Raw genomic sequence first — 13326 nt, 5'->3', positions numbered from 1 at the left:
TATAATGGTATATTCCTTGTAGCCCCTGAGTCAAGTATAGAGGATTTCAATACAAAAAAAGGAAAAACAGCCATTAAAAGCACTTACATTTTTATGTGAAGTAATAGTATAAAAGTATTATTTCCCAGGAAGACCAGGATCGGAAACATGCCTATGAAGACTCAAGATTCCTACAGTGCTTAGTGAAGATTCTGGCAAGGAAGGGTGCCTAACTGGCTGGAGATAAGTTTTACAACGCTGTGGGGTATGCTCTACAGACTGGTCACGTTCTTGATCTAAAAAAGAAGCCAGGTTGTCTTCTGAGGCAGTGTTAAGATGCACTCCACTTGAGAGGGATTCTTTGGATTTAAGTTTCGATTTTTCAAGGTCTAGAAATTCAGGACACTGGAAAAGAGAAGAAATAAGATGGCAATAATTGTATCAGTCTCTTCTAGTCTCTTATTTCTCCTCAAAATGAGCACAATCAGATTGTTGGAAAACCATGTTTGACAATTAAGCAGTGTGCTGAAATATTTTTTACATGGTACTGCATTTGCTTTAATGTAAGTGAATGCAATTCTGTTGATTAGTTGTAGAATCTGGGAGTTTTGTCCCCTTCTCTGTCATGCTCATGTGACATCAAGAAACAAGTATATATCCTTTCTGAAGGACTGAATACTCTTGAGGCCTAGTCTAAGAGTGGATTTCAATATTCCTGAATTTGTAGTTTCAGGCTGCACCTCTGGAATTGCTTCAATCCAAACACTAAAACCATTTGGATTCGTCTCAGCACTCAGTTCTTCACTTTTAAACTCAGAATCTGTGCAAAGTGTGCAGTGTGCCTGCTGATGTTTGTTTCTAGAGGGTTGCTAGATTTCTGTTCTGACAGATATGTATTTTTTGTGTAGGTGCATACATGGTGGGTAAATGCTTCTGAAAACTGCTACATGCATGCTTGCTGCCCTGATAATCTTTATGCATGTGAACTGATGCTTTCTGGATGATTGGACTTACTGTGCCTGTATGTGTTTCAGCATATGCATGAGGAATCTGGCACATCCAAGCACGCTGGATTTACTAATTGCATGCTGCAGTGTATCTGCAAATAACATGCCACATCTCTGTTCAAACTGTTAAATTCAAGAAATGCCAAACAAATTTGGAAAATAAAATTCTGTCTGAACAGAATTGGGGTGGAAAACATGTATTGGAAAATGCAGGTATGCAGCAGCTTTGTATTTCCAGCAGTGGCAAGGGATTGTACATAAGATTTTTTCTCCCCTCATGCTTCTATATGTATATAACCACCCTACTGCCTCAGCTGGACTTCTCTGGCCTCTGCCTTCATGAAAACAGTTATGGTGTTTCTCAGGACTTCAAGAACTGGACCTATAACAGATGCTCCTGCACAGGCAGGTCTGATGCTAGGAGAGCATTTGTGCTAGCACTTGCATATAATATTTGTTGTTTCTGCTTGTTTTTGTGAAATGCATGGTAATTAAGTAAATTGGTCTGATTATAAGATCACTTTATGAATCTCTAAAACCCTCACAGAAAACGTGGCCTCTGAAAATATGGTATCAAAGTCCACTGCAGAGGTGCTGGATCAGAATAAGAATTTCACATTCTTTAATGAACAAGCAATTAGATTAGTATGCATTTCTTCCATCATAAGCTAACAAGATTAGCAAGGCTCTTGATTTTTTTAAATGTGTACATACCTGAGATGAAGGACTGAAACTTCTGTCTGTTTTAATTGATGCTACAGGATGAAGCGTTTGTGTAAACCGAATTGCTGGCTGCTGATACTCTGCCCCTGCAGTCACCATGCTATAGGCAGGTGGAATGAGCGTTGACTGCCTTTGCAGAAGCTGCAGGATGGTTTGGATATCAGCAGTCATCTGGGATTCAAGCCTAGAGAAGTTACATAAAATCAGTTAATATGTGGTCAGGAATGGGTATGTTTTAAAATATGGGGTACAGATGCATTCAAGAAGGACTTGCAGCTTATTAATAAAGCAAACTATTGCTTTTTATGACATGACCATGCCTTAAGTAGGAAAGAACAGAAGAGGGAGTACTGAGCCCTTCCAAAGCTTGCTAGCTCTCCCTTTCCTTTGCAGAATGAGCTCATTACTATCCTTTATTTTTGCAACAAACAGTAACACAGGGGGAACAGTTCTTTAGTTGAAATCAAGAGGAATAACTGTACTCTCTTCATTGAAACTAAATTAATTTGTACTGGCTTAGGGTGGGACTCTTGTTCTGGTGTATCTGTCAATTAATTTTGACATGCCAATGCTAATAGAATGCACCAAAATAAGCAGAAAACTACATTCATGTTCTTCCACACTTAAAAAATGAAAGATACTTTCAAGAAAATATCCTTAAAAAACACAAACAACACAACAACTGACCAAGTTTCTTTACTGTGAAAATTTATACAAACCATAGAATTAATTTCTATGTTTCTTATGTTCAAACTCGGTAGCTTTTTTCTTTTTTCCAATTTTCATAAATTATTATATGACTTCTGAAACATTTAAGCTGCTTATGTTCATACTTACAATTGCATAGCACTGAATTGATTTTCAAATGGTCTTACCAATATCATTGACAAGCTCAGCAATAAGGAATGCGTGTTGTTCCTCCCCAGTTCCTAGAAGGCTACAGACATGCTATGATGGACTGTGATGCAGATATACAGCCCTCTGTATTGCAACTCATCCTCTGACAGAATAAGCAAATCTTTCTCAGCAGCCTTTAGTGTTGTGAATGTTACTACTTAGGCTCTCTACAGCAGCAGAATTGATCCTGCTGCTGACAGATCTTTGTGTTTACCAGGATTTTTTTTTAACATTGAAGTAGTCCATCACCTGTGTCACTTATTTATAAATGCGTCTATGAAATTAATCTGAAAGGTATGCCCAGAGGATTTAGGTATTTAGGATGCTGTTTCTTTTTTTTTTTATTGGGAGAAGCAGGCTTTGTGGCATCAGCTGCTATAATGAAAGGCCCAAACCCTGAGGTTAGTCAGTTCACGAGCTATTTGCCTTCTTGGGTTGCTTGCTACTTGAAAATATGCTGATCTCACACAAGCATGATGCTGATGCCACAGGGGAAAATACTTCAGCAGCAGCATGACACCATCCAGAGAGCTTCTGTCTGCTAAACTTGAGGTTTACTATCTCAGCTGATAAAAGGGATTTAGCGTTGGACTTGTATCAGCAATTGTCTTTTGCTTTGAATTAATTCTGAAATGGCTCACTTCTTTGTCAGCACTTGATAGGGATTTCCTAGTACTTCAAATCAAAGAGTACATCTGGCACTGTTTATTCATCTTTTCATTATGGCATGTATATCTTCTCCCTCCTTTCTTTAGAATTTAAAAAAAGGTCCATGTCATGCCACCCAAAGGAAAAGGCATGAGAACTTTAGGCACTTGGCCCAGAGTCTCCATGAAATTCCAATGGCTAAAAGGTGAAAAACGGAGATAGTGCTAGGGTCATAGTCCTGCTACAGTGGCTTTCCAGCCTTCTATGTCCATTTAACAATTTGAGTAGCATGCTGAGCTTGACATGGAAAAGGACAGGAAAATGTGACCCCCCAGCAGGTCTGATCTGACATAAGCCAGACAGAATATTGTCTGTTACATTCATAGAAAATCCAGCAAGGCCCCAAATCCTGAAAGCATGAAAAGCTTTAAAAACATGTAAAGAGTTAAAGTATAAAATGATTTAATAAAATTCACAACAATTTAAATCTTAGTTTATCAATAACAATGGTATTCTCTCACTCCAAAATATTGGGAACTTATGTAAGATTTTGGTGAAACTGTGGGTAAACTTGAGATATAATTTCAGTTTTAAGAGCTTAAGATTTCAGGAAATGTAACTGAAAGACTGTTAATTCCCACTGTTAATAGGGAACATGCAGATATTTGGCTATGTGACATTTACAGTTCCCTGGATTACTTGACTACTGCAATTAGAAATTACAGCAATTTAGGCTTGCAAGTTAAAAATGTCTTTTTAATGTACTCTATAGTATTCAGAAAAGAAAAATACTGTGTTTTGATTGGCTTATAGTAGATGAAAGAAGCACTATACCATTAACCTGGCTTTAAACTGATTGCTAAAATATACAGCACAGAATGCCAATGAAGACTACTAAAGCACAATTGGGGCTGAGTGTGTGTCATAGTACTTGTCATGGAAAAATATTGGAAATAATAAAGAAGCTAAAGACCTGAGCATAAGGCAATTTAAAATTAAGTGAAATTACCTGGTAAACTATAGTGTATGATGGATCAAAGTTCTGTAATTGTACTTTTAATATGCTATAAACTATGCTGCTTAGCTGCCAAGAAAGAGCAATATATTAAAGATAAGAGAGAAGAAAGAAGAGGCATTTTATTAAGTGAGGTAATAATGTATTCTGATGAAGAAAATGTCAATTTTCTGTTGTAACGGGTGTTACGTATTTTGCCTTTGCATGCTTCCATATCTTACTTATTATAGAGGCAGTTGCAAAAGAAGTTAATGCACCTAAAATGAAGCTTGCCTGTAATGTAAATGCTCTCTTTTTAAGGAAAGCAGTTGGTTTACTTTGGACTTCAGGAAAGAAAAAAATGCTTCAGATACTGAAGATGTTGAAAATTGCTGTTTTGTGGACATGTGAAAAACTTAGGAATCAATGCTGAAGAAAAGGCATTCCAGCTGAGATTTACATTTAGCAAGTTTAGGTGCCTCATTAAGGTTTCTTGGTTAAAAAGTTGGACTCTTAGGCTGCCTGTTAGTTGAGGAGAAAGTTTCTTCAGCATGGCAATTCAGAGTCACTAATGCAGGTACCTAGAGGTAAGTGACATTATTCTGGCAGCAATTTAAAAATTTTTTACTTATCAATCCCATTTTTTTCCAAGAATCTAAAAGGTTGAATTTAGGTGATTTTATGAATTCCTATGAATTTATATGGACAACAAAGTGATATTCCCATCCCACATATTTTTGTACTTTTGAACTTCCAAAGACATAAATGATTCTGGAAACTTTCTGAGCAAATTTATTCCTCCTGTGGTATCATTTGTATCCATTAAATTATGTACCCTTTCACAAATATATTTTTATCATATCTCTGTTTTTACCTGTTGAGTTGTTCTTGAAGTAAATCTAATCGATTCTCCACTTCCCCATATACATAGTCACTTTCAGTATCGCAGATGCCCCATGTAACATGGGGTAATGCTGACTGACTCGGGGAGTCCTGGTACTCCCTGATGTTCTCCTCCCAGTTTCTTTTATCAGCAATATCTGATGAAAACAAAACCCATAAAAAAGTATAGATTTATATACATGCTGTTAGAAAGGATTGGCACTCATCAAACATTCCACTTACCAGTGTTTCCCAAACCTTGGAAGTCAATTTGGTATGGTGACAATTTGCCTGAATTGTCTTTGTTCCTTACCACTGTTTAAGGAAAGATAATAGTGGACACATCCAAAAATTTTATATTTTTAACATAAAGATAGCGACATGCTAATACTTTGAAGCTGTAGATAAACAAATGCCTCCTATTTCATTAGTTTTCTTTCTATTATTTTACCAGTGAACCCCCAGTTTTCTCAAGATTTTTAACAATTCATTTTTCCTTGAAATTAGAAGTGTTTGTTCTAAGCTAACCCTAAATTATTTACTTGAATTTGTGTGTTTCAGAGACCTGGCTAGAACCTCTTCTCTTGCCCTTGAATGTGAAATGTATTTACTGTTTAGCTTTTTGGTTTAAAAGGAGAACTTGGTGTGTTGCATTTACAGCATTTGATATACATTACAGTGCATTGGAATGTCTCCCCTAGAGACCTCTGCTAGCTGCCTTTCTTACTAGTAATTGTAACACTGCTTCTCTTAACAAGGTAAATGAAGTGTGATACATTTTCTCTGAGACAGAGGCCATCTAATGCAGCTCATAATGCTTGCAAAGGGATACTGGTTATTATTTTCAAAAGGAAATTGATTTTTGTTGATGTAGTTTTAGCATCACTTTTCTCCAACCCAACCCTTACATTGGTTTGTAAAGCATGTTTCAGAGACTCTTATAGTACTGTGGTGTGAAAGGTGCCAGTTCATTTTGTTTAATAATCTGTGACTCCTAAAAGAATGAAATATTCTGCATTTCTAGGTCAGTCATAGGTCACTTGTAATACTAAATGAAGGTTCATGATAAAAAAAATAAAAAATATTTTTGAAGTACAGATAAAAAATGACGATGACTGTTCCAGGTCCCAGCCTATACTTGTTGTATGCAAATTCCATCCCTCTTGTCCCTCCCATATTTTAGGTCTCTGTTTTCAAACACTGCAACTTACTATGCACGCCTGCTTAGTTTTCTGGTTTGAGCTATTTTCCCTTCTTCTTTGCTTAATTTACATCTCTGTGCATTTATTAATTAGTTTACATTCCCAGTTTCAGGCTTTTTTTCCTGCTCACCAAACTGGTGAAATGTTAAAAAATTATTTATCGTGGGATATATTAGTTGTACATACCCTTATTTGATATAGAATGAAGATCTTGCTGTGAGCTTTGCAGACCCTACAGGTGGGGTTTATTTAGGACGAACAGTGCTTTCTCTACATATACTACTTCCCATCCTCTGTCTTTGTTACTTTGATTCAATCTGTTGTCACATAAACAGTCAAAAATTGCTTAGTACCACTCAGATTCTCCTCTGCTCTGGAAAAAAAAGGCTGTTGAAACTTTAATACTTGTCCAGTACAACTCCCATTAGGTTCATATTTGTAATTATTTAACCATGTGAAGTTATAGAATACATTTAAAGTTCTTATTGGGCTCGGACTGGTGCTTCAATGTACAGCTAGAGAAGAACCTTGACTGCTTATAAGGCAGTAGCTTCAGTCGTATGAGCAGTTGGATGTGAATCCCACACGTCTCAGTAGTCCCTTAATGGTTTGCTCAGAGCTTCTCCTAACACTTCTTTTGGCACTGCATGCTGATAACTCTGCATAGGTTACATTCATTTCTCACTCGTGATTTTTTTCTAAGCAACCATAGAAGCCAGAGACATGTTTCAAAGAAAAGAGAAAAAACCAACAGTGTGGGTGACATGTGAGAGTTTTGTCTAAATGCTATTAGCTAATCCTTTTCAAACACATCTTTAAGCAGTGTTATCTAAGTAAAGAAATAGGGGAAAAAAAAAAAAAAAAAAAAAGAAAAGGAAAAGATTTCCTGCTCAGATTTAGTATTTCAAGTAGATTTAGTCAGGAAGGGGAGCTCTTACTACATGATTCCAAAAGGAGGAAGAGACTTTCTCCTCTTTTTAATCAGAGAGGTGCTTACTGCATTATCTGCTCTTTGTTTAGCAGGTGGTAGAAGGTTTCCTGGAGCTGTAGAGAGTGTTTGGATTTCATGTGGCATGACCTGTAACTGATTTTATGCACTGAACAGAAGGAAGGGGAAAGAGATTTCATCTTGGCTACACAGAAACCTATTCAGGTTCTCAGCCCACTTAAGCCAACAGAAAGAGGAAAACAATGTCAGAGAAGCATGTAATTTGGATTTAGTGGGCGCACATGGCACAATTTGCAGTGTCCAAGGAAGCTGGAAAGCTCTCAGCAAAGTGAATGGAACAAGCTACAACAAATTCAGGGGTAAATTTTTCAACTGTGGTTGTGGATGTTGTAAATCCAGTGGAATTACTTTTAAGTAGATTTTCAGATTTTCACAGATTTTCAGGATTAGAAAGTAAAATTATAGGCCTTACATTTCACTGCTTTCTAATGGCCTGCAAAACCAAATTGTTGGCTATTTTACACAGTAAATCATTCAGTAAAATCTCGTATTTTCCAATGCTTTTGATTATCCCAGGGAAATCACAGATAGTTTTTGTCTCAGAATATGTATTTGTAGACTGTTAAACATTAAATTTGTGACAAAGCAAGTGATTTGGCACTCAAATTATAAAATTAGTTCATACCCTATAAGAAAGACTCTTGACATCTCTTGTGGGATACAGAATCGTACTGTTCTAAGCATATTTTCAGATACTTCCACATACACCCATATCCTCAGAAAAACTGAACAGCAGTTACAACTCTATAACCAGCTGTGGTCTTCTATGGCTTGAAGAATTCTAGACTGAGAACTAAATCAATACATGTGTAACTTGGTTCATCTGAACAGTTAATGAACCAATCTTATGGCCTAAATAATGACTGAGTGAGAATAGAAATAGCATCTTTCTGCAGTATTTAGATGAGCAGTTATGGAAAAATTATCAGATCTCCTCAAAGGAGGCATATGTTTTAATCATAGTTTTCAGGATTATGAAAAGAAGTTTATGAAGTTTTTGTCCTCATTATCTGATATCAATTAATTATTATTAGTTGTCTTTCTGTTTATCAACAGTAAGGAATGAAGCTTAAAACAAAAGCTTAAAACAAAACTAAAGATAACTAAATATGTATCAGTTACAGTAAATATGTATCATATACAGGTGCATTTATATTAATCTACATATACTATGGTAGTATTATAAAGATGCATACATATAGTTAGTGTTTATTTCAAAATTTTATTATATTTATAACTACTTTTATTGTACTATATAACCAATCTCTTATAAGAGTAGGAATAACAGTTTAAAACATACATCAATCAAAGCTGACCTTGTTTTGTTTTATTGAAGATTTTATGAAGGTTGCAAGAAGGGTAACAAGCTTCCACACATGTTATCAGAAATGCTAAAGTACAAAATGTGTCTTAATCAAAACATGTAACCTATATACATGCTAAATTTAGCTCAATTAAAATCTGCAATAGGCTGTCTTGGAAAACATTGCTATAGCTACAAGGACACGTTTCTGGCTACTGTTTGAGAAAAGGTAAGCTTTCAAATATCAGTATGTATGCAACAAGTTTATGAGGTGCACATTTATATAGTCCTATAGTCCTAACTTGTGAAGAACAGGCTTCACATATTCATACCTTTAAAACGAAAAACAAATACTGTTTGGCCTGCTCAATCATTAGGATACTTTAATTTTATAATTTACAAGCTTAAAGTTTATTGGTTAAATTGCTTAAATAAAGTTAAATGGTTAAATTGCCTTAAACGGAAACAAACTTAGAAGGGAGGTAAATATGTAATTCTTTCCTTCAGACTGAAATAATCACAAGCAAACTTTCAATAACACTATAGCTGTATATTAATCTGGAGCTTTTCATTAATTTCCCTTCACATCACTAAGACAATTAGCATTTTAGTATATTAGGTGTAATTTTATATAAAATTAACTTAGATTGCTTAATAATTTTTGATCATTTGTCATATACAAATGGCCAACTATTTGTTCTTATATTTTACTTAAGGAAGTCAGGATTTGTTCTGTGATGTGATAGCATTTTTTTTTAACTAACATGTACAGCCAAATGGGATAGAATTCCTTCAGGCTATTATGAATTTCTTTCACTGAATTTTGGTTGTGCATTGTCAATGCGGAGAATGGTAATAATTATCTGAAAACAATTATTTTTTTGGTGTGCATGCATGACCACCTCTAGATTTATTTAACCCTTATGTAGGATTTTGTGCTGTCACCCAACTCAAGAACGTCAAACTCCTTTGGAAGTACTCTTTACTGCTCTGAATGTAGTTTTCATTCATGAGCACTTAGTGAGGTCTAGTACTAGTTGACAATTTTGAAGATTTTGTTTAAAAATCTTTTCTATGGTAAGTCAGTTACAAGATGAATACGTGAACCTTTGGGAGGTTCTGTAATCTGGTCCCACAGCCATTGTATCAAACTATAGCAATCCTCTTGGGAAATAATATTTTTGATCTAAAATAGTTTTTCATGTTAATCTTTTGGGAAACACAAAAGTAACTATTATGTAAAGAAGCATTAGAACCATTAAGAAAATTATTTTTGATAATCAAGCCAAATAAGACGTCTACTCAAACTCTAGAAAATTGCACCAATTATATTACCTTTGCAAGAATTGCTTCTTTTGTCAATAAGAATTTCTTCTGTTGCATGAACCATTTCTTCAAAGTCCACCTCTGTGGTTTTCTCTGTTACAGATGGGTAGTCAGCTATTCCAGTGAACAGGGGTTTTTGCTCATCTTCAATGGAGGACACAAAGGATGACGAGCCACTTTTTTTCTCCTCAAAGTGTTTCTTAATAGATTGATAATATCTGTTGTTGTCCCCTGAGGGTTCAGGATCATTCTGATCATTCTCTTTGAAATGATCTGTTAGATAGAAATAATTGTATATAATATGCAGTTCATGAAACTAAATATGCAGTTTCATGAAGCTAGTGAAACTGTTCTAGATTATTCTGGTCACAGGATGGAGATTATTCATATATCAGTCACAAAGTTCACCACCTATTAGAATAAATTACGTTAAAACTTTTTTTTATATTCCTGTATCAGAGGAGATTTATATTTCTCTTAAATTCCCAGAAGACATTTGCACGTATCTGTCTTCATATGATTATCTCAAAGTAACTTTTAACATTAGCCCAAATTCCTTAACCTTTTGAATGAATTGCAATTCTCTGATTATCCAATCATATGAGTAAGGTATACAAGCTGTGATATATATATGGTAGGAAAGTAACAATCACATTCAGAATGAATCTTTCATTAATTACACTCAAGGTCTGGAGTGGGGAACAGCAGGTTCAGTAGTCTTAAAAGGTGGAAAATAAAAATATAGATTTAAAGCCTTTACAAAACACGTTGTAAAAATTAAATAGGATTTAAATGCAAGAATGGTCATTTGTGAATATAGAAAACTGCTGACCTCTTTTCAGCATAAACTTGAAGCTAATTTCAAATTCAATATTTGGTCTTACCTATTTTTAACTAAAATGTCAAGATAATTCCAGTTCTGTTATTTATTTAAAACACATTTTAGCAGAGTAGTCTCAACAATGTATAAATACTGTATCTAGTTTGCATTAACTTCCTGGGGAGACAGCATGATTTCCCATCTGCTTTGTGCTAATTACAAATCAACATATTTCTGGAATGTGTGTAGTCTTTACAGACCTCAGTAGTGGTTAATGCAACATTTAGTATGTTCTCTAGATTTCTTCTCTCTTTTGAGACCATATGAGTCACTTGTTTGGTGACTATAATGAAATGAAACTGTGGCATTATCTAATTCTCTTTATTGCACATGAAGAGAATGCCATATCTGTACAGACCACTCTGCAGGAGTCCAGACATCTGTGAGCAGTGAGGGCAGGTGATGGTCAACAAAATAAAACCAATACCAAGGCAGGTCTCTGTAACAGTACCCTCTGGAGTCTCCAGGAGCAATTAACACAACCCTGGACTGAAGTAATTTTATTTGGCTTTTGGTAAACAGGATTACCAGCTGTAAGTGATACTGGTGATACTCTGATACTGCTAAGGCATCAACACAAAAGCAAAGCAGCTGGCAGTGTAAAATACTTGGGCAATGTTCAGACTGTGTAGTTGTCCCATGTTCCCTGCATCTCCCTTCTCCAAAGTAGTACAAAAACAAAAGAAAGCTTAATAAGAAAATTCTAATGTAGATGTCTCCCATGGCTTTTCTTGTGGGAATATATGGTGAAATGCATACAGTCATGCTACAGTAAATTGTCTTAATTACTTACTGCTTGACTGACTTCAACCTGTGAAAAAGACCTTATAATGAAAGCTTGAAATTGCCATTTTTAGGGTAATTTTTTATGTTCATGGGATTTTGTGCACTAACAGTAGCTGTAATGAGCACCCTGTGGAATACAAATCAATCAAATCATTTTTAGGGGAGGTCATTGAGACTCTAATGAAAAAAATTGTATAGTAGCTGAAGTATAGCAGACTGTCTTATCTGTTATACTCATGGAATACTAAAATGCTATCTAGAAACAAAAAGCCAGATTTTGCTAACAATTACACTGCTGTAAAAGCAGGGTAATTCAATTGATGTCCCTGCATTTAGTCTGCATCTATTTCAGAACAACAGAGCATATTCTTTTCCAAATGCTGTCCTGATATAATGAACTCCCTGGCATTAGAAAGACATTGAAGATCTGTTGAATGTAAGGTCTTGCCCATTGAAATCAAGGAATAATTTTTAACCAGATCATCTATTTCAAAATATGCATCTTTTATTTTAGTGCCATTGCTTTATCTGCTAGCCATCTGGATATATTCAGAAAGTCAAAAGTTGCTTTCATTTTTAAAGACTCTTATTTGATGCTAGAGATTCTTCTGTCTGTAGAATAATCCCATTATACTCTGCAACTAGAACAGGAATTAAAATAGAAACTGCTTTTTTTTTATTTGACTCTTCAGGACCTGATGAAGGTGCAAGCTCAGCACCTCAGATCAACCAATTAGCAGTGCTCAGTGGAAAGATATTACAAATAATGTCTAGGCAGTGCTTTATTCAGAGTGTGAATTTCTCTATTTTTTCCTTCATTTTCTAATGAAATCCAGTCATTGGTTTGGAATGAATTTTCCAGAAGAGAAGAGTTTTGTATCTGTTTATATGTATGTATGGATAAGTTCATTTTCTGTCACACAGACATGAAGTTTCAAAAGGATTCTCTTCTCCTTTTTTTTTTTTTTTTCGTGTCCAAAAAAAAAAAAAGGTGATAATTAAAAAAAAAAAGTCCCTCATACTAGTGCTTCCTCTTTCCTTTTCTAGTAAGACAATTTTCACTCTCTAATTCTGATCATTAGGAAAAACATTCTGCTGAAGCTGATTCTTTTGTAACTTTCTGCTTTACCGAACATGCACAAACATCATTTGCACTCTTTATGGGACTCACGTTAGCCTGTTATGTGGTTTGGGTGCCTGCCAAATTTACAGGCAATGTCATCTGACATTTGCTGCCTGGAAATTCCAAATCCTTCACAGTAATTTTTAGAAGGTCTGTGTCCTGCTTGTACTAGTAAAGGAGGGGAAGAAACAGGGTTGTCATGAGGGCAATGAAATGCAGCTATGACATAGACTTATAGAAATATTGCCATAAAACCTTGCTTAGTTCGATGGTTACCAGCGATCAAAGAAATTTCATATATGTGCTATGGTCAGCCTGTAGTATTGAAGTTTCATGTTATTCAAACAGTTGCAGTCTTCATGAACTTAGACGACTTTCTCTTAACATATTACTCTGCTACAAGTGATATTGGTGAAAGTGTCAGTAATCTATTACATGCGGAGCAGCATTGTTTAATATTACTGTAATTTCATTAACTGGAATTTGTCATACTTAATTAGGCTGGCTATGTAGCCTAATGTTTCAGAAGAAGGCAAATTTTAACTCCTTTTTTCAGCCGTCCAATAA

The 13326-nt window shown here is 35.2% G+C and overlaps 1 protein-coding gene across 1 annotated transcript in view; it reads right to left on the bottom strand.

Moving 5' to 3' along the window:
- Positions 1–117: 117 nt before the first annotated feature.
- The window catches only part of KCNH7 (potassium voltage-gated channel subfamily H member 7), a gene marked incomplete at both ends in the record, with an annotated part of 217165 nt that continues 203956 nt past the window's right edge, over positions 118–13326 (bottom strand). Inside the window, 4 exons of the mRNA XM_084289506.1 lie at positions 118–384; positions 1701–1893; positions 5123–5288; positions 9980–10231. Of these exons, the coding sequence (XP_084145632.1) occupies positions 118–384; positions 1701–1893; positions 5123–5288; positions 9980–10231 (878 nt within the window). The remainder of the gene's footprint in view (positions 385–1700; positions 1894–5122; positions 5289–9979; positions 10232–13326) is intronic.

This window comes from Netta rufina (assembly GCF_964035555.1).
Source record: "Netta rufina genome assembly, chromosome: 6".
Taxonomy (NCBI): Eukaryota; Metazoa; Chordata; class Aves; order Anseriformes; family Anatidae; genus Netta; species Netta rufina.
The sequence above is the reverse complement of the archived record's forward strand: the minus strand, read 5'-3'. Positions and strand labels throughout refer to the sequence as shown.